General features: G+C 37.5%; 1 protein-coding gene across 1 annotated transcript in view; it reads right to left on the bottom strand.

The window, feature by feature from the left end:
• Positions 1-213: 213 nt before the first annotated feature.
• tasp1 (taspase, threonine aspartase, 1) overlaps positions 214-21777 on the bottom strand; it is a 43271-nt gene continuing 21707 nt past the window's right edge. Inside the window, exons 11-14 of the mRNA XM_055170314.2 lie at positions 14322-14432; positions 10993-11100; positions 8166-8239; positions 214-1737 (exon numbers count right to left, since the gene is read on the bottom strand). Coding sequence (XP_055026289.1) covers positions 1645-1737; positions 8166-8239; positions 10993-11100; positions 14322-14432 — 386 coding nt within the window. The 3' untranslated portion in view covers positions 214-1644. The remainder of the gene's footprint in view (positions 1738-8165; positions 8240-10992; positions 11101-14321; positions 14433-21777) is intronic.

The following is a 21777-nucleotide window of genomic DNA, read 5'->3' as shown; positions in this document are numbered from 1 at the left end:
ACGAACTGTTTTATCTACACACAAGTTAATATATACACAAGTTGACCTATACACAATTTGGGGAAGGACAATTTGGCATCTCCAATTCATCTAGCATACTGAGTAAACCCACGCTGACATGGAAAAAACATGCAAACTCCAACCCAGATGAGACCATGCTATCCACGAAGTCAATGTGGCGCCCCACAAGTTCAGTGGAAACAGGCAATTAAATAATGTCCATAAAGAAACAAATTTTATTGAACATTATAATAGCAAGAGATGATTACAATCTGCTGTTGCAAATGTTTACAGACATTTCATAATAAATGCAAAGTCAAGTAAAACTAAAATAAGCTTAAATGCATTACATATATATAGAGAGAGATATATAACTAAAAAACAAATATCTAAACTGAAGAAGCGTTCTAAACATCAGTTTAATAAACATAATCCATGCCAAAAATACCCTCATCATTGTAATAACCTTTAACATATTTGATTAAATTATAGATGCATTTTAGAGATCCTCTCCTGTTTATGCCTTTATAAAATACAGATCTATTTATCTGCTTACAAATATATTTCAAAGATGGACCAACAGTCTTTTTAGCTTTTTGGGGGTTTCCTTGTAACTCCTGAGCACTACACATGGCATTACAAAACACAAAGCTGTTCACCTACTTATACAGCTCAACCACAGAAGTGCACTATGTAGCTTTCAAACTGATGGTACGCAAAAGAATGCATACTTGGATTGCTCATCATGCGCCATTCAAACGAACTGGGCATGTAGTTTGCTTAGTACACTTACGAGCAGTGCGGTTAGTAAAAGTAGTGCACTTCAGTAAGACGCTAGGCGAAAGTGCAAGTGCATCTATTCTCAGATTATCATACGGCGATCTTACTGCATTCAACCTTGTGGCATAAACCATGAATCAGTTCATATTCAACATAGTGCATATAGTAAGATTTAATCGTAGTCCAACTCTTAACTCAAACCGTTATATATAAATCAAATATTTGCTTAATGCGTACATACTTGCGACTCATCCAGACTATTTTTTCAAGCACACGGCGTAAACTCTTTAAAAAAAATCCTGAACCATTCAGAACTTTATTTTTTGAGTTACTTAACTCACCTTTTCACAAAACAAACATCTTAGCTATATATAAAAAAGTAATAGTAAAAGTAATATTAAACGTCAAGTTTTGAGTTTAGAAGCAAAAAAACAAGCCGTTATTATAAAGACACCCTGTTTTAACATCCCATAGCTTATATACAAAGGTAAGGACGATGCATATTGTTCCAAAGAAAGGAATAGAAATGAAGTATCAAGTCTTGTCCAGCGCATACTAGAAGCTGAAAGGTTTCTTGGAAGCCCGAGCAGGGCACTATAGTCCTGAAGTGCACTTGGCAGAAATGACACTGCCGACCCTCTATCAAGTGACAGTACAACAGGTTATGAACGAGCATGAATAGGGAAAAAATGAATAAATAATTTTTGCTTGTATGTGCAAGAGAAAAGAAAATGAAAAAAAAAAATGGAACATATTGCAACAAACGTCTCCATTTATAACTGTGCCCTACAATGCCAAACACTCGCTATTAAAATCCTATTGCTGGCATATTGCTGCAGAAATAGAAGATGATTTCACGCGGCTTCAGTCACTTGCCGTCCCAAGTCGACAAACTCCACCTTCGATTGCCAGTGACTGTCCTGCCACCGCTCCAGGAGGAAGTCTGGATATACGAGTCTGGCAAACAGAAAGAGAGATTGTGCTTAGAGTAAATACAAGTGTGAAGAAAAGGCACACAGCTGTTGCATGCCAGGAGCGAGGCATCTCCGCTGGAATCAAAGGCAGCTGCCACACGCACAGACGCTCTTTCTGACAGGTTACGATAAGCGGCCCTTGGGGAGCAGGAAGAATCAGACAGCTCCCGGTCGGAGTGCCTAGATAGAGAGTGACAGTGGAAGTGTTATCCTGGAGCACCCCGCACCACCTGTCACCAACATTGGTCTGTGGCCGGATGACACACATATGGCGGCAGTAAATGGAAAACGGTGACCCCCCTTTTGGCACGTCACTGTATCAACTGACCCCCAACTAATACCTAGACTTCGCATGACCATCTAGCGCAAGCTTATACAGGTTATTGATTTCACTGAGAGAGGTAGCAGGAAAACAAAACTGTCCGTATACCAAATAATAATACTGCGGGCTAAACATCCACTTTTACAGCTCAGAATTATGGCTCAAACTTCCCTAATGACTCTACAAAAAGGATTATGGGTAGAACACTGGGGGAATCCTATCATTGTAAATTCACCACAACTACACATTTCTTCTCGACTCCCTGTGGAACTTTGTCCTATACATAGATAAAAGCTTGTCATTATACATGCCCATGTTATTCAAAAACACAAGCGCCTTTGTGACTAAATCCCCTAAGTATTCAAGACTGACGTGGAGTTTGGGAAATTGAGATGTTTCTGTCTTGTGTGACAGATTTATTGGTTGACTTCCCGAAAGCTCAAAACATGTTTTTCTCTCAAGAATGCATGTAGATTTTTTGAAGAAATTTTGTGTGCTGCTTGGCTATGCCAAACTCACCGCAACCCAAGGGTGTTGAGAAGTGGCCCCCCCAAGCAACACCCGGAGTTCTGAGCAATTTCTATATGGTTACTAAGGTGTTTAGGGTGGTTGCTAAGGGCCATATACTGGGCATAGATATGTATAATAAAGGCTAGATGTCTTATGGGGGAGTCTCTCATAGATATATACACTAGATGTTGCCTTGGGGCTACGAGCATGCGTCAAAACCGCTGCCATCTTGGAAAAGGGGTCTTGTCATAGGAAGTAGCTTGGTAGAGCTGCTATCTCTGCCTGTACTTTGAATTCTTGGACGATGCCGGACTTTTGTGCTGTGTATGGATGTTAGGCCTACTAGCACAATGCATTACAGTAAGAAAAAGTAAATTTTCATAAAATCAAAACTTTAATTTTTTCCTGTACTAAATGGTAATGTCTGACTGTTGAAACGAACCAAAAGAAAACCAAGAATATCACGTTCATGATGATTTATGGTGATTTTATTTCTGTTACACCATTGCCTACAATCACGCTGATGCGGGGTTCCCCTGTTTCAAGATGGCGGCTCTAGTTGACGCATTCGGTCCAATGAACTGCTGTAGCCAAGGCGACATCTAGTGTACATATCTATGGGAGTCTCTAATGTCATCAGCGGCGGCCATCTTGTCTCAGTCAGCTCGCTCACTCGTAGCATTGTGTTTTAATGGAGTCTCTATTCTTTTAGTTCTAGATATATTCCTTATAATAGATGTTTAATAACTTGAATAAGTTGAGTTCATCATCAACGCTTAACCTTGACTGATTCTTAAGCTTAATAACAAGCAGCAGTGTTTTGAAACTGAACACAGTTTTAAGTCTACTTGGATGGGGTTTTATCCAAGATGGTTCGCATGTGGTTGGAATTACCACTGCTGGAAATAATTACGAACCTGAATGCAGATAAGACTCGATTCACTGTGGTAAACCAGAGATTCATTCTAGGCGAAATGGACATCAACACATCAGTCACTCATGCGTTTAAGCAGTTGGATATAATCAGAAAACTGTTTTGTTTGAGGGACATTCCCAAAAATATGCCATTAAAATTCCTTCCTAACTGCCTTGTCAAAAACTCTCAAGTGTATGATGTGTTAAAGAGCTGGTTGTTCAGACTAGAATTGGTGTAAAAACACATCTATGTCGGAGCTTTTGCCGTGGGTCTCGCATTCTATTTTGGTTCACTAAACAGAAAGAGCAACCGGTGACATCCATTAGTACCCAACCACAGGAACGGGAATCAGGGGACAGAGAAGAGAGTTGTTTTTCAATAGCAATTATGCATGTGGATTTGGGAATTAAGCTGGAAGGTTTGAAATCTTGCCATCTAATTTCTCACTGGCTTCAGAAAATAATTCACATTCCAGGCTACTCTATTGGTGAGGTTTTCGACCCTGCTGCTGGAGACCCACTGTCCTGCGGAGTTTAGGTCCAATTTTAATCAAACGCATGTGAACCAGCGAATCAAGGTTTGGATGAGTTGTCCGATCAGGGTTGGAACTGTTCTTCGCAGACCAGTGGGTCTCCAGAAGCAGGACTCAAAACCCAGCTCTATTAAACTGTCAGAAGTCTTTTGGATTGTGGCAGGTTAGCACAAAAACATGCCAAGAGGATTTTATCATATATACACGCTAGACAGGAAACTACCACTGCGAATATAGTCTCTTTTCAATAACATTACCTTAAGTGTCGACGTGCAATGCTTTCTGTGAGTTTAATATCTTAGCGCCTTTGTCCGTGCCAAAGAAAGCATTTGTCATACCTTTAAAAGACTATCGTTAGTCAAATTTCTTTGCCAGTTCTAAAATAATCTACACTTGAAGGAACCTGGCTACTTGAGTCCAATTTATAGTAGCTACACCGTAGGTTACCGTAGGAACCCCTCCCGTCAGGTTTGAAGCCCAAAAAAGTACATCCAGCCTTTACAGAAGTAATCCATACGGCTCCAATTTTATAAACAGTAGTAACTAGCTTCTGGGTAACAATGCCACCTTGGACGTGATTCATTAGAGACATTGCGCAACGTACCCATGTCAACAAACGCTCGCTATGCTAAAACTCTCTCATCAATCGCGTGAGTCCAAAATGGCATCATTAACGGAAGCTAGTTATTACAGTTTATAAAGTCACATTTTTTTCTGATCCGTGTTTTCTACTATTATAAAGCTTGGAAGAGCAAGGACATTTACTAAAATATCTCCAAATGTGCTTTTCTAAAAGATGATGGACATATGCATCTCAGATGGCTTAAAAGTGAGTAAATCATGGGGTAATTTTACACCCTTTAAAGCATATTCACATGGCATACAGTATAACTGTATCAATTTATCACATATAGCATGTTGCTACAGAAAAGTTTAAGTCAGGGGACAAGATTCATCAATGCCAGGCATAAGAGCTTGAAGCAACAGAAAGCTCCAACTGCCAGCCAACCCAAACCTACATTAACAATAGACTGGACAAAAAAGTACACTGGCGCCTACAAGAACTGACTAGAGCCCCTGTTTAGATCACAAGTCCAACAAAGGACTATTCTAAACCAGGTCAATGCAGACGCGCTCGGAGCTACAAGCGTGAATGGAAACGGCAAAACGGCACACACTCCAAAATTTCTGGACTGTGTTCTCTATCTCTCTGAGCTGCCAATCAACTGCCGGCTTTCATCTTATCAAACACACACATACTGCCGTACAATACACAGAGGAATGGAAGGAATGTTTCTGGAATGATACAGGAATGGGTTTGTGTCACGTTCCTTGGAGTGGTTTGAAGACACAAGCAGGGCGGTCGCGATTCATCAGCACTGTGCATTTCATACAACTTCATATAACAAATTAAATACGTATATGGCTTTTTAGTGTCCAAAGGGGTTGTAGTTACATTCGTAAATGATTTTGTTCCTAAAAGTTTACACAAATCAAAAGGACAGTGCACTTTTTGCATTGCTAATAATTTTATATAATTTATCACACTACATGTTATTAAAAATTATCCCGTTGATTTTAATTAATTTTGCTTATGTAATTGCGGATATATTACTGTGGATGTTAATTGAAAATGACAATAAATAGCCAAATTTTAGGACCAGAATGTATTTTAAACCTGAAGCAAAAACACTTTTTTTACCTTTTTGGATTGAACAACACAATGTGTTCACTGCAAAAAATGATTTTCAAGAAAAAAATGTCTTAGTATTTTAGTCTTGTTTTCAGTAAAAATATCTAAAAATTCTTAAATTAAGATGCTTTTTCTTGATTTTGTGCATAAAACAAGCAAAAAAATCTTGAACATTTTTCTTAAACACTACAAAATTCAATGAAAAATGTGCTTACCCCATTGGCAGATTTTTTTGCTTGTTTTATGCACAAAATCACCTAAATTTGATATTTTTTGTTAAACTAGACTTTTTTCTTGGGTCGTTTTGCTCATTAAGAAAAAGCATCTTAATTTAAGAATTTTTAGATATTTTAACTGAAAACAAGACAAAAATACTAAGACATTTTTTTCTTGAAAATTATTTTTTTTGCAGTGTTATAATCAAGTGCAATGTATCTTTTTTTCAGAGAATAAATGGCTTTGCTAAAACTTTACAATAAGGTTGTATTAGTTAACATTAGTAAATGCATAAACAAACAATAAACAATATCGTTTTTCAGATTTATGAATTCTTGTTAATGTTAATGTCAATACACACTGCAAAAAATTATTTTCAAGAAAAAAATTCTTCATATCCTTGTCTTGCTTCAGTAAAAATATCCAAAAAGTCCCACATTAAGATGCTTTTTCTTGATGAGCAAAACGGCCCAAGAAAATAAGTCTAGTTTTTAGACCAAAAATCTAAAATTTAAGTGACTTTGTGCATAAAACAAGCAAAAAATTCTGCCAATGGGGTAAGCAAAAAAATCTTTAACATTTTTCTTAAACACTAAATTCACGAAAAATTAGCTTACCCCATTAGCAGATTTTTTTGCTTGTTTTATGCACAAAATCCCTTACATTCGATATTTTTTGTCTAAAAACTAGACCTAGTTTCCTGGGTCGTCTTGCATCTTAATTTAAGAATCCCCAGAAATTTTCACTGAAAACAAGACAAAAATACCAAGAATTTTTTTTCTCGAAAATCCTTTTTTGCAGTGCAGTTATTCACTGCAAAAAATGATGTTCTTACCTAGTATTTTTGTCTTGTTTTCAGTACAAATATCTAAAAATTCTTAAATCAAGATATATTAACTTGATGAGCTTATTTCCAGATTTTTTCTCACCCCATTGGCAGATATTTTCGCTTGTTTAAACCACAATTTTACTTGAATATTTTTTCTTAGGTCATTTTGCTCATTAAGAAAATACATCTTGATTTAAGAATTCCTAGATATTCCCACTAAAAACAATACAAAAACACCAAGTAAGAAAGTCATCCTTTGCAGTGTTTACATTAGATCATTGTGGATTAATTAATGTTACCATGTACAATGCTTAATTTTATAAATGCATTAGAAACTAAATTAACATGAATTTAGATTAATAAATGCTATAGAAGTATTGTTCATTGTAAGTTCACTAACACATCAACTAATTGTTAACAAATACAACCTAATTTTAAAGTGTTACCTGGCTTTCACTTAAAGGCGCTCTAAGCGAATCTTTGTGACGTCACTTTTTGTTGAAGTTTGAACTGTTTTCAAACAAACGGAGCGTAGCTAACTCCTCCACCTCCCTTCCGTGCTTTCATGAATGCGACCAACCTCCACCCCCAAATCCTTCTTGTCGTTTATTGGCTGGAACACTTTGTTATGTTTCGTTGTGCTAGGTTTGGTCACTGTGTTGTTATTGCCGTTTGTGGAGCCTAGGCTGTCTACAGAGATCGCGTTTTTTTACAGTTTGATCAGCAGTCAGGTAGCAAGCAGATAGTGAGGAGACGTTTGCTGTATGTAACAAAAAAATGTTATGTTTTAAAACGCGTGAATTCGCTTAGAGCACCTTTAAATCTCTCTAAACTAACGCACTCCAAATCTTAGTGTTCAAATCGTCCCTTCCGCTCTCCACGAAACAGCAGCGTTTGGCTGATGGAAAGCAAAAAATTACTGTAATAAACCAAATACTGTCATATATTTCAGGATCAATTAAAATTTTTGTTGATAGCACAAATGGTTGAACAGTTACAGTAAAATAAATGAGGGTTAGTAAAATACGGTGTGGCTAGGAATACACAATCAGGCTGGAAGAGTGATATTTTCATCTTAATCCTACCCCCAAACCTAACCCTAAACCTAACATTGCACGTAATTTAGGCCGTAGCTGCATTCTTTCAAGCCAGAACTGCTGATTTTCAGCCTAATCCTACCCCCAAACCTAACTCTTATTCCCAACATTTTGCGAGATTTGGCCATAGCTGTATCACTTGTAGCCAGAACCGTAAAATGTGTCAGCGATGTCACATCTGGTTTTATAGGGGACTGTTTGACTTCACACAATCAGTTTAAGTACTTGATAAAATGGCCACAAGCATCTCGGTGAAGACAGCTTGACGAAGGAGAATCTCTACAGGAACTTCTTACCCTGGCTTTGCTGTCCTGGGCGGACATGTATCCCACGCACATGCTCTCTGTAGTGTGGCTCCACAGAAACTCCACTGCATACAAAGAGAAAGAAGAAGATTATGAGATTCAACTACTAAAGAAACATAAATATGTTTTGAAAGACTGCACCACAACAACATGGCATGCTAACAAACCCAATCAGCCCTGAGGATCAACATAACAGTCGAAGCCTTTACTGTCTCATAGCTACATGTAAGAAAGGACTCTACTCTTAATGAAAAAAAATGCTGTGGTCATCTAATGTTTTGTTGATAGACTTGCAATGAACCATAAACCGCAGAGCACCATTACTTAACATTTCACCAGGATGCACTCTCTCCTATTGGACATTGTTGAGTCGAAAATTGATGTTGGAAAGGTGCTTTATCAAAACCATCAGCTTCAATTGTGAAATAACTGCTCATTGATCGTGGGCCCAGCTGAGTCATCGTAACAACGCTTGTACTCCAGGGCCAGAACAGACTCATTTCTCCTGTTTGTCAAAGCAATGGGCTGCCATGTTTATCCCTAAATGTTTACACGAAGATGCCTGAAAAAATAGTCAGCATCTTTAAGCAAGAATGTGAGGGAGGCGTCGGGAAGTGTGAACAAAACATGGAACAGGCAATCGTATGAATGCAACTCCAATGTTTCTGGAAAATCCTTTCTAATTGCCGATCATGAGCTGATGTTTTTTCATCATTTGTTACAGTAATGCAAAGACAGACACCTTATAAAGATTTACAGAGGTTTATGCAAATTGTAGCTATTACTACAAATGAAGAGTTTGGTTCCAAAACGCGATAAACGCCTTTTTTAATGAGTTACCACCAAAATCAGTATTGTATTTGGTCAGTATTAAAAAGTTAATTTTTCATTTTACGCAAAATTCGATATCCGCCGTCATCTTTTCTTAATTTTTTTCCAAACTGTGTAAACGCCACTCTTCCTTCTCTGCAGAATGCAATAAATCCGCTTATCCAATTACATTTTACTCGAAGTCAACGAAAATCTCGCAGGACCAAAACATTTTACAGCTGATCGCTGTCAAAAAAGTTCTGCGACGACGTCCCAAGGATGACAGCAGCAATGACAGTGTTCTTAATATTACTGCGTTTACACCAGCCGCGGTAGAGGCGTCAAGCACGAGTGATTTCAATGTTAAGTCAATATGAAGATGCGTTGACACGCGTATGGAGGTCTCGCTGCGCAAATGAGGCGTTAAGTGCGGCGCAGTAAATGCGATTCCGCCTCATTCGCACGTCTAGTTAGTGGAGTCACTCATTCAACATGAAGAAACGCTTGATATTGTCCTTGAGAAGTCACCCGGAGCTATACTTCTAGTTCGTGCGAATGGGGCGAATTGAGCGTCTGGCGCGGTATGCACGAATGGTGCTTTTTGTGCATTTTGCGTTTGACGCGAATTTGCAGCTGACGGCCAAGTTGAAAAATTTGAACTTTGCCGGATTTTCGCACCGCGTTAACCAATCAGGAGCTACTCTAGACGCGCAAATGCATTCAAACTGTTCAAGCGGCAGACTAGGCGCGGTAGACGCGATTTTGACACCTCAGACGCAGTTGGTGCAAACACAGAATTAATATGACAAAGAAAGTGTTTTGATTAATGCCATTAATGTTTATTTTTTTAATCAGTGTATACCACTAGTCAACTAAATAAATATAACATGGCAAAGATAAATGCACATTTATATATCGATTCAATAGATTTATAGCATTTTGAGAAAAAAAATTCATGGATTTATTGCATTTTGAAAAAAAAATACTTTTTATAATATATTTTTATAATAAATCTTTGAAAATAAAATTATGGATTTGAATTTTTAATGTTATTATAACCCAAAGATGATATGTGAAAGTTTGTAACAGAAATTCATCTTGTCACTTTCTTGGAATAGAAAACACGTTTTTACCGAAATTAGTCAAAATGGATCTATTGCTTTTTGAAACCAAAATCGTCAAATATTACTATTATGTAGCCCAACATATAATCACTCTTAGGGGTTGTGTACACCAAAACTTTTAAACGCGGTTGAAAACGCCTGGACAACGCCAAATGCCAGCTGTTTTTTCAGCTGAGTGCCAGCATTCTCCAGCTAAGCGCTTTGGTAGCTGTGATACGTCAGCTGTGAGACGGTTGGTTGCCGCAATACTTGTCCCGCCCCTCCTCCACTGTGATTGGACGGCCGCGTGAAAACTGACATTGACGAGCAGAGCTTTTCATTCAAAGTTGAACATTTTTCATCTCTCGGCGCTCAGCGCTGAGCGCGGAAAACGGCCGAGCGCCGGTTTTTAGTGCAGAAGAAAAACGCTACCTGCTGGCTTATTTCTCACAGTTTCCATTAAAATGAATTGAAAACATGCGCTGGCTGCGGGCGTAAAAGCGTTGGTGTGCATGCCCCCTTAAACAGTTTAAGAAGCATTCCAACTTTTTCCTCATTTTATTTTTTTAGAAACATGCATTCAAGAATCTAGGAGGAGGCAAAATCTTTTAACTAGCATAGGCTGAAACTGGACCGAGTCAATCTGGCAACCTCACCCCAACAGATTTTGTACATTATTGTGATTTACAAGGTTCCCACGCTTTTAACCAATGAAATTCCAAGACTTTTTGAGTCATTTATGAGGCCTGGAAATCACAAATAGCATCTGGAAATTTTTCTGATACAAGTAATTTATGTTTCAGATTCAGCAATACGGTTTTGGCTTGACGACTTTATTCTAGTACGCATTGATGTTTTATACCGTAGTGTTGTTTTGCACAGAGGTAAGACAGAAGATTACATACCCAAGAGAGCTTTGATGTCTTTAGCATTCTGGGTTTCTTCACATGTGCAGCACCTCAGAACGATCACCCCACCCAGAACACAGTCCTCACCAGCCAGAAACGGTGAGCCTTAAACATACAAACACAAACAAGCCAAATGCATTTCAACCGTGACTTTGTTCCCTCTACAACCAGATTCACTTTCCACTATAACCAGTCCATTTAAATCTGAAGTAAACATGAATGTACATTATGAAATTCTGTGATTGATTTGTGCTCTTTCATGGAAGTTAATGAAATGAGGCTATACATTTCCGTACTTTCCCTGCCAACCTAAACGACTGAAAACAATTATTCTTTCCAAAGCTTTTGTTTTATTAACCGACTGAGGGAAAATTGGGAGCAAATCCACTTTTCGTTCTTTATTAGGTTAATAGTGGAAGATGTTATTTCTGTAACCCCACATGGAGCCCAGATAAAGTGAGTGTTGAGAAAGTAGGCAGATGGGAAAAAGCTAATAATCTGTTTTCCACAGAAGGTTTTGTACAGCATTAAAGTTTATTTAAATGATTATCGCAAAACCAAAGTTGAGCTTAAACCACACAAGCTTAAGTTCAATTGACGGGCTTTTAACTCTTTCCCTGCCAGCGTTTTTTGTGAAAGTTGCCAGCAAGCGCAAGCATTTTTCATGATTTTCACAAAAGTTTAAAGGTCTCGTTCTTTCTGTGTTTTTGAAGCTTTGATTGTGTTTACAGTGCGCAATATAACATTTGTTCATATTTCACTTGTAAAAAAAACACAGTATTTTTCACACAATTTACTTATCTGTATACTGCTGTTTTCACTGTCCTAAAAACGAGCTGATGTCTTCCTTGTTCTACGAAGCCTTCAGAAATACATATCGAGTTCTGATTGTGTAGTTTGTTTACTGTCTTGTGATTCGATAGCGGCTTAGCTTGCCGTTAGCTTAGCTGGCGACTGACGTATTCCTGGGGGCGGAGTTTAGTCAAAAATCTGTTCTAGTGACGTCATTAAAGCAGGAAGTAGAGGGCTGTAGTCCAAACCGGACGTTCACTGTAGGCTTTGAAAGGCGAATTCTGTTAAAGAAAATATGTCGCCTGGCAGTGAACTTTGAGCTTTATTATTTTACAGGTATTATTTATGCTATTATAGCAACATTACACACTAATTATGGTTTAAAAAAATGGGATCAGAAAGAACGTGACATTTAATGTCTTACAGAAAATGTTCTTCTTAAAATATATAAACATACAATATATCACATGAAAGAACAGACCCTCTGCTTTAAAAAAAAGTTTTATCCTACCTTCATTAGTTCTCTTTTCATCACCTCTCAAATATGGGTAGATTTCTTCAAAAATATAAAATTTTGAGCAAAAAGCTGAGATAATAACATTTTTTGTGAAGGACTTCTGATAGGGATCAGATGCAAAGCGATCCTCAAAACATACACGGACATACAACTGTTTGCCCTAGGGCGATACTTCCGTGTTTTATAAGTTGCGGAAGAGCGGAAAGCCAAAAAATACTTGTCATTGGCTGGGAAGCAAGTTAACTCGTCAATGGCGAGGAAAGAGTTAAAATCACCTAAAAAAAAAAACAGATGATATACTTAAATATATTAAAGCAAAATAAAATAATATACAGATTTTGCACATAATATTGTGTTCATTTAAGGGGTGTGAGGTTCTTTCTATGACACTTTCAATGTAAAAGCACAAAGTTGTCGGTACCCATTTAAGTCCATATAGTATGCGTTTTTCCTAAAACTGAAGTCAGTGGTTACCGTCAACTGTGTGATTACTATCATTTAATAAAATATCTTCTTTTGTGTTCAACAGAATAAAAAAACTCATTTGGGTTTAAAGACATTTTTGGGTGACCCATCCCTTTAAAAGGTCACATTCTTCCTGATCCCATCTTTCAAACCCTAGTTAGTGTGTAATGTTGCTCCAACAACACAATTAATACCTGCAAAATGACAAAGTTCAAAGTTCACTGCCAGGCGACACACCTTCCCCAACAGAATTCCCCCCTCAAAGCATACAGCGAATGGTCGGTTTGTACTACAGCCCTCTACTTCCTGGTTGAATGACGTCAATAAAAGAGTTTTTGACTAAACCCCGCCCACAGGAATACTTCCGTCACCAGCTTTGGCTCAAACGGCTCTGCTAAGCTAAGCTGCTGTCGAATCACGACACACTAAACAAACTACACAATCAGAACTCGTTACGTGTTTCTAAAGGAGGGACTTCAAACAACAAGGAAGACATCAGTAAAAGAAGACAGTGAAAACAGCGGTATAAAGATAAGTAAGTTGTGTGAAAAATCATACGTTTTTACAGGTGTAAACACAATCAAAGCTTCAAAAACACAGAAAGAATTTGACCTTTAATATTTTGAGTTTATTATACATCATATACGTTATATATATAGCAAAAAAAAGACCACCATGGTAAGTTCAAATAAACCAATGAGATTTAATGTTATCAATTTTAAAACTGTGTGTTTAACTGAAGAAGGGAAATCATATACTGGGATGGCATGAGGGTGAGTAAATTATGGGAAAATGTTCATATTTGGAAATTTAAGTGAAAACCTGAATTGTCCTTCCATACAATATGGTTTCAACACTACAGTTAAAACGCATCAGTTGTTTTCAATATTGCATTAAGAAGCTTTCCTTCCATAACTTAGTTTTGGACATTTATGCAGTACACTAATAATATTTACTGACCAAGCCAGCATTTAAGTCAATTTAAGTCATTTTGTTTAAACGCATGTGTTAAATGAATAAATGTAAATGAAAATGAGCCCTAAATATCTGCACTTGTGTCATGAATTTCCGTGCAACAAAACTATTAAGGTCACAGGCCAAAACCAACAAATTCCCACACGCACTGCGCACGTTAAATTTAATATGAAATCCAAGCGGTCACCCAACTTCACGAGGCCAGAAGAACAAAACAATCGAGTGAGCTTCTGAACATAAAAGAGAAATACACTGTCAACAGAGTATTTACAAAGTCTGAAAATAACTGTGGTCACAAAAATATGATTTAACCAAAAACTTGTGGAGTGCATTCAAGAGAATGTCAATGATACTGGAATCCAAACAAACAAACAAAAAGAAGGGCGGCTAGTGAATTTTTGTAGCGCTCATTTCCAGTGAAGCAAGTTGTTAATGATTTGGTTGTTTAGTTTTAGCTCAGGGTTCCTCTTACATAACGTGGTGAGGCGAAGTTAGCTTGAAAGGGACCGAAAGAAAGAGAGAGAGAGAGAGAGAGAGAGACACAAGAAGGGTAAGAGAGTCTGTAATTGTCACTCACTGATGAATTTGTTTTGCATAGCCTCCAGTAGAGCTTGGTGTGCGTTCTCAGCCTGCATGGCAGAGGAACATTCTCTGGCCAATATGGTGCGAATCAGGTGCTCTCCAGAGCCTGCAATAGTACAGACAAGCATGAAAATCACACAGTAACTTATCACAAATAATGAAAAACTTTCCGAAATGAATTTTATGCAGCTGGTTTCCAAATATATTCTTAGAGGATGTATGAAATCAGTTGCATCCTCTCGTGCTCTCAGTTTGCATTGTCTTCATTTTGCAGGTTCAGGGATAGTTCACCCAAAAATGAAAATTCTTGTACTTACTCCCATGTTGTTGTAAACCTGTATGAGTTTCTTTATTTTTTTGAAGACAAAAGAAGATATTTTGACAAATGATGGTAACCACACAGTTGACGGTACCCACTGACTTTCATAAACCTGGGAAAAACGAATACTATGGATGTCAAAATATGTACCGTCAACTGTGTGCTTACCCTCATTTGTCAAAATATCTTCTTTTTCCTCAACAAAATAAAGAACCTCATACAGCTTTACAACAACATGACTTCAGATGTTGTTGTATATAATGACAGATTTGTCTTTTTTTGGGGTCAACTATCCCTTTAAATCATTATTTCTTATTGATTATTGATAGCGTGTGACTTAAAAACATCATCACATCATTTTGATTTAACTACGATAAATTTTAAAAAGAGATGCACTGATGTATCAGTCTATAATCGATATCGGCAGATAAAAGCAATTTTACCCACTATCACCAGACATATAGGCTGACTGTTTAAAATAATAATTTGAAACAAGAATTCAGCAAATGTCATTTTAAATAATTAAATAGCAATATCGCTATTTAAATGTTGTACCTGTCAAGGTTATTTTTGTAAACGAAAACTGAAACTAAGACTAAAACTATCAGCTAAAAAACATTTTCGTTAACTGAAATAAAATTAAAAATTCATAATAAATGAAAAACTAAAACTAAACTAAATGAGCAACAGTTATTGAAAAACTAACTGAAATAAAATAATAATTATCAAAAATATGTATTCATTTTCGTAATTACTAAGCTCTCATCCCGTGGTGGAAAATCTGAGCAGGCTTTATAATAGACCCCTTAATCGCCTACGTCACTGTGACGTCACCGCTCTAGCTGGAGGCAAACCATGAGAACTCATAGCAGGCGCTCTAAAAGTTTGACGTTTTGACTTTAAAATGTCGTCGTCTTGTGTTTTTGGCTGCCAAAATAGAAGTAACAGCGCTTTTCGTTCAAAACTAAAGTTTTACTGGATCCCGGCAGACATTCCTTCACAGAAATAAAGAAGACAATTGTGGTTGAATGGACGGAGACGATCGCAAATGCTCGTGTTTGCAATCAATCAAATTCACTTCATATCAGGTAAAATAATCTATGTATGTGTATTGGTGTGTTGGCCTTATCTAGTGCAAATCAGAAAGTTTCTGTTTTATAGGTGATGATAAGTCAACCATCAGTGCACTAGCTAGCTTAAATGTTAAACAAACATACAGCGATAGATGTGTGTGCCATCCTTTGAATGATCTCTTAAAATAATCCCCATTGCTAATCTAATCATAGTTAGCCCAGCGATAGGTTACATTAGACAATAAGCCTTGACAAAATTCCCCCAGCCGAAAATACTTCATATGTATGAAATATCCAAAACATGATTAAAATGTTTCCAATGAGAACAAGATACAAGAACTAACTGTTACAGAGTTAATTTACAAAAATAGCTGTCACGCAGAGTCAGTAACTTTACATATTTGGACCGTTCCGAACCACCTTCTGACTCTGTTTAATAAATCCCTCCTAAAACGTCCTTGCTTACGCTTGTCAGCACTGCGTCCGCGTCACTTTTTTCCTCCAATTAATCCCCGCCCACCAGGAGACGTTGCAATGTTTACAAACTTTTAAGGAGTCTTTACTTGTAGATGGTGCTTTATGCATGTGAGGTTAGCTGAGGCTGACAGCAACCTCAGTTAACTGATCAATATGTCAGACAGTCTACCTGCTGTTAGCTGCTAAACTATAATTACTAAAACTATAACTGAAACTAAATAAAATAATAACTAAATAGAAATGTGTTTGCAAAATAAAAACTAAACTAAAACTAACAGAACCATTCATGAAACTAACTAAAACTAAACTTAAATTTAAAGCAAAATTGAAAACGATACTAAAATAAAAACTAATTTAAAAAAGCAAAACTATAATAACCTTGGTACCAAGGTTATTATAGTTTTGCTTTTTTAAATTAGTTTTTATTTTAGTATCGTTTTCAATTTTGCTTTAAATTTAAGTTTAGTTTTAGTTAGTTTCATGAATGGTTCTGTTAGTTTTAGTTTAGTTTTTATTTTGCAAACACATTTCTATTTAGTTATTATTTTATTTAGTTTCAGTTATAGTTTTAGTAATTATAGTTTAGCAGCTAACAGCAGGTAGACTGTCTGACATATTGATCAGTTAACTGATGTTGCTGTCAGCCTAAGCTAACCTCACATGCATAAAGCGCCATCTACAAGTAAAGACTCCTTAAAAGTTTGTAAACATTGCAACGTCTCCGGGTGGGCGGGGATTAGTTGGAGGCAAAAAGAGGCGTGGACGCAATGCTGACAAGCGTAAGCTAGGACGTTTTAGGAGGGATTTATTAAACATAGATGCAGAAGAAGGTTCGAAACTGTCCGAATATGTAAAGTTACTGACTCTGCGTGACAGCTATTTTAATTAAATTAACTCTGTAACAGTTCGTTTTTGTATCTTGTTCTCATTGGAAACATTTTAACCAGATTTCCTACATATAAAGTCTTTTCGGCTGGTTTGGGGGATTTTGTCAAGGCTTATTGTCTAATGTAACCTATCGCTGGGCTAACTATGAATAGCAATGGGGATTATTTTAAGAGATCATTCAAAGGATGGTATGTTTGTTTTAACATTTAAGCTAACTAGTGCACTGACGGTTGACTTATCATCACCTATAAAACAGAAACTTTCTGATTTGTACTAGATAAGACCAATACATATGCATATATTATTTTACCTGATATGAAGCAGTATTTGCGATCGTCTCCGTCCATTCAACCACAATTGTCTTCCTTATTTCTGTGAAGGAATGTCTGCCGGGATCCGGTAAAACTTTAGTTTTGAATGAAAAGTGCTGTTACTTCTATCTTGGCAGCCAAAAACACAAGATGACGTCAATTTAAAGTCAAAACCTCAAACTTTTAGCGCGCCTGCTATGAGTTCTTCATGTTTTGCCTTCAGCTAGAGCGGTGACGTCACAATGACGTAGGCGATTAAGGGGTCTATTATAAAGCCTGTTCAGATTTTCCGCCACGGGATGAGAGCTTATTAATTACGAAAACGAATACTTATTTTTGATAATTATTATTTTATTTCAGTTAGTTTTTCAATAACTGTTACTCGTTTCGTTTAGTTTTAGTTTTTCATTTATTATGAATTTTTAATTTTATTTCAGTTAACGAAAATGTTTTTTAGCTGATAGTTTTAGTCTTAGTTTCAGTTTTCGTTTACGAAAATAACCTTGCTTGGTACCTGTGCATCCCTTATTTTAAATAATCATAAAAAACAGTATACATTCAGTGCCCGGTTGCATGAAAGTCCTTAAGCTAAGAAATCCCTTAAATATAAGGTTAAGGGTGCCCTAAATAAAAAATGGGTTGCAAGAAAAACCCTTAAGTGAACCTTAAGGCTGTCAATAAGTATTTACCCTTAAATGCTAAAGTATTACCTTAAGTTCTGCTATGCGTTGCAACAAAGTCCTTAAGTCCAATTTTCCCTTAAAAACTTATGGGACTATAACAGGTCCCTTAACGTCACAAGCGATGGCTGATTGTATGGTTATTTAAGAAAATGAAGTACCAACGCGCATTTCTAACGATCGAAATAATCCCTAGAGAAAAGTGATGCGTATTTATTAGGAGAATAGCGGTTTGATCGTCCGTCAATCTAAGGTGTTTCCAGTTTGAATTACTTTGAGGTTTTATACATGCGGCACTTTACAGTCTGTTATTTGCGATGTTTCATTGTACACAAATCCGCCGTCTGTTGAGCTGCGTGCGTTGATTTGTTACCGCTGTGAAATTTTGTAACTACAACAACCGCGTCTCCGCTGCCGTGTTTTGGCAGAGACTGCCGTAAAATACTTAGTATAAACACTTAGGTAAGGGTGACAGTTAAGACCTTTGTTGCAACGCTCTTAAATAAATCCCTTACCTCAGGGATTTTTTCTCCCTCAGAGAAACCCTCACTTAAGGAGTTTCATGCAACCGGGCACAGGTCCTTAAAGCAGTGCGCCTTGAAAAACATGCATCCATTGACCATATGTGCATTTCCACTGCATCTCAAGCGACCCCAAGGCTATGGTCCCGTACACACTGCGTATTAATTCGGTTGTCAGTTCACCTTTTAATGCTTATTCCTGTTCTGTACACACATAGTTCAGTAATTTACGGGACTGACAAGTGCATTCTACAACTGAATTAACTCCCGCAAAATGCAGGTAGTGACATCGCATTTACAGAAACTCTGCATAGTGTGTACATAACCGAACTGAAAAATGAGTAGTTCATAAAGTGTTTAAATGTGCATCATGGACATGACAGAAAAAAATAAATGCCTAGAAGGGGAAAAAGTCTTCTGTATGCACGGTGCAGAAAATAACAGAGGCACGAGCGTTTGCTGACAACTGTTGCCAGATCTTGCACAAAAAACACAGCGAACAAATCCAATAATAAACAGAAACAAAACCAAATGCTTTAACTCAAATATCAAAATATTGGGAAAGGCATCTTCAAAAACTTGTTCGCTTCATGAGCCAAAAGCCATAAACGGTTAAGCGCTAAAACGGTATGCAAGTACATAAAATTATGAAGACCTGGCAACACTGCAAGACAGCTCGCTGTGTAGCAGCCTCACAAATGCATATAATACACAACACCAAGGCAGAGTTTTATTAACATAACGCTGTTAAATTATTTCGGTCAAAGCTGTAAGTGATAAGCATGCGACACGGCAGAACGTTGCTATGGTTATTTCTGTGTCAATCATCACATTTTCGGGAGTGAGTCTTGTTCTGTACAAACATGAAATGAACATTTAGGGGATTCACTCCCGCATTTAAATGCGGTTTTACTCCTGAAAGTTTGCAGTGTGTATGAGACCGTAGTTAATAAAGTGTTTAAACATGCATCGTGGACATGACAGAAAAAAATAAATGCCTAAGAAGGGGAAAAAGTCTTCTGTATGCACGGTGCAGAAAATGACAGAGGCACGAGCGTTTGCTGACTACTGTTGCCAGATCTTGCACGAAAAACACAGCGAACAAGAAAAATCCAATAATAAACTGAAATAAATCCAAATGCTTTACCTCAAAGATCAAAATATTGGGACCGGCATCTTCACACTTTAATAACACCAAAAACTTCATCGCTTCATGAGCCAAAAGCCATAAACTGTTAAGCGCCAAAACAGTATGTAAGTACAAAAAAAAGACGAGGACCTGGCAACACTGCAAGACAGCACGCTCACAAATGCGTACAATACACAACGGCAAGACGGAGATTTATTGCAAACCATAATGCTGTTAAATTATTTTGGTCAAAGCTGTAAGTGATAACCATGCAAGATGGCAGAACGATGCTATGGTTATCTCTGTGTCCATCATCACATTTTCGGGAGTGAGTCTTGTTCCGTTCAGACATGTAACGAACGTTTAGGGGATTCACTCCTGCATTTAAATGCCGTTGTCAGTCCCGAAAGTTTGCAGTGTGTACGAGGCCTATGAGACTCTATGCTTACATGACAGAGAGCAGTTCTCAGAATAGATTTCTGAATAGAGTACAAGTCAATTCCAATAACATCAGCTTTGATATGCTGAACTACATCCAGGGTTTCCCGCAGCACTTTGCAGTTCGGGCGGCCCGCCTAGGCTGGGAACCCTACTGCCTTAACTAGGTTGTCCAAAAAAAAAAAATCCGCTGCACAAAATGCCATCAAGTGCATCTCGGAGAATAGCGCAGACGCGCTTTACACCGTGAGCGGGCACGAGCGCCACAAAACCGAAATGAGAGAAAGAAAAAGACGTGGTCCACCGTCGCTGTCTGAAGGACATGGGCAGACTGACCATCTGTGAATTCTGGCAAATGCGAGAGGGACAGGGCCATTTTTTATGTGGGCCGGTGAGATTTTTTCTACATATAGAGGTTACACGGACGCAGTAGCCAACTGGTTATCTGTAGCACCGAGAATTTTCCCAGTGAGCCACATCACAATATGTGGGCTGGTTTGTTTTAATGCACGTAAGTTATAGAGTAATGACAATCATGATTACAACACTGTGTTTTTTGTTTGGACACACTTGTAAACTCGTTGTCATTGCTGCCTCCTTCAAAACACACAGTCGCTTATCGCAGCGATCTAACAGCGCACAACAGTGTAAAAATGTTGACAAATCAAAATTAAAGTTTCTGATCACAGAAGCCGCAGTGAACGACTCCCAGCCAATCGAATTACACAATCAAGCAAGAATTTTAAGTTTTAAGAAGTCGTTGTTTCTTAAAGGAATATTCCATTTTCTTAAAAGAAAAATCCAGATAATTTACTCACCACCATGTCATCCAAAATGTTGATGTCTTTCTTTGTTCAGTCCAGAAGAAATTATGTTTTTTGAAGAAAACATTGCAGAATTTTTCTAATTTTAATGGACTTTAATAGAACCCAACATTTAATACTTAACTCAACACTTAACAGTTTTTTTCAAAGGAGTTTCAAAGGACTATAAACGATCCCAAACGAGGCATTAGGGTCTTATCTAGCAAAACGATTGTCATTTTTAACAAAAGAAAAATAAAAAATATATACTTTTAAACCATAACTTTTCGTCAAGGTCCAGCGCGACCTAACGTAAATGCGTAGTGACGTAGGGAGGTCACGTGTTACATATAAAAAAAAACGCACATTTGCGGACGATTTTAAACAATAAACAGACACAAAGACATGAATTAGTATCAGTTGACATACAACAACGTCAGAACGGTCCTCTTTCAAGACGCTTGTAAACACTGGGGCGGAGTTTCGCGTTCGTCCTCTGTGACCTCTTGACGTCATGGCGTATTGCGGTGACGTAGTGGGGTCAGCTGGCGCATCACGACCGGATCTACACGACAAGAAGTTGTGCTTTAAAAGTGTATATTTGTTATTTTTATTGTCAAAAATGACAATCGTTTCGCTAGATAAGACCCTTCTGCCTCGTTTGGGATGGTTTATAGTCCTTTGAAACTCCGTTGAAAAAAACTGTTATGTGTTGAGTTAAGTATTAAATGTTGGGTTCTATTAAAGTCCATTAAAATTAGAAAAATTCTGCAATGTTTTCCTCAAAAAACATAATTTCTTCTCGACTGAAC

This window comes from Misgurnus anguillicaudatus, chromosome 11 (assembly GCF_027580225.2).
Source record: "Misgurnus anguillicaudatus chromosome 11, ASM2758022v2, whole genome shotgun sequence".
Taxonomy (NCBI): Eukaryota; Metazoa; Chordata; class Actinopteri; order Cypriniformes; family Cobitidae; genus Misgurnus; species Misgurnus anguillicaudatus.
The sequence above is the reverse complement of the archived record's forward strand: the minus strand, read 5'-3'. Positions and strand labels throughout refer to the sequence as shown.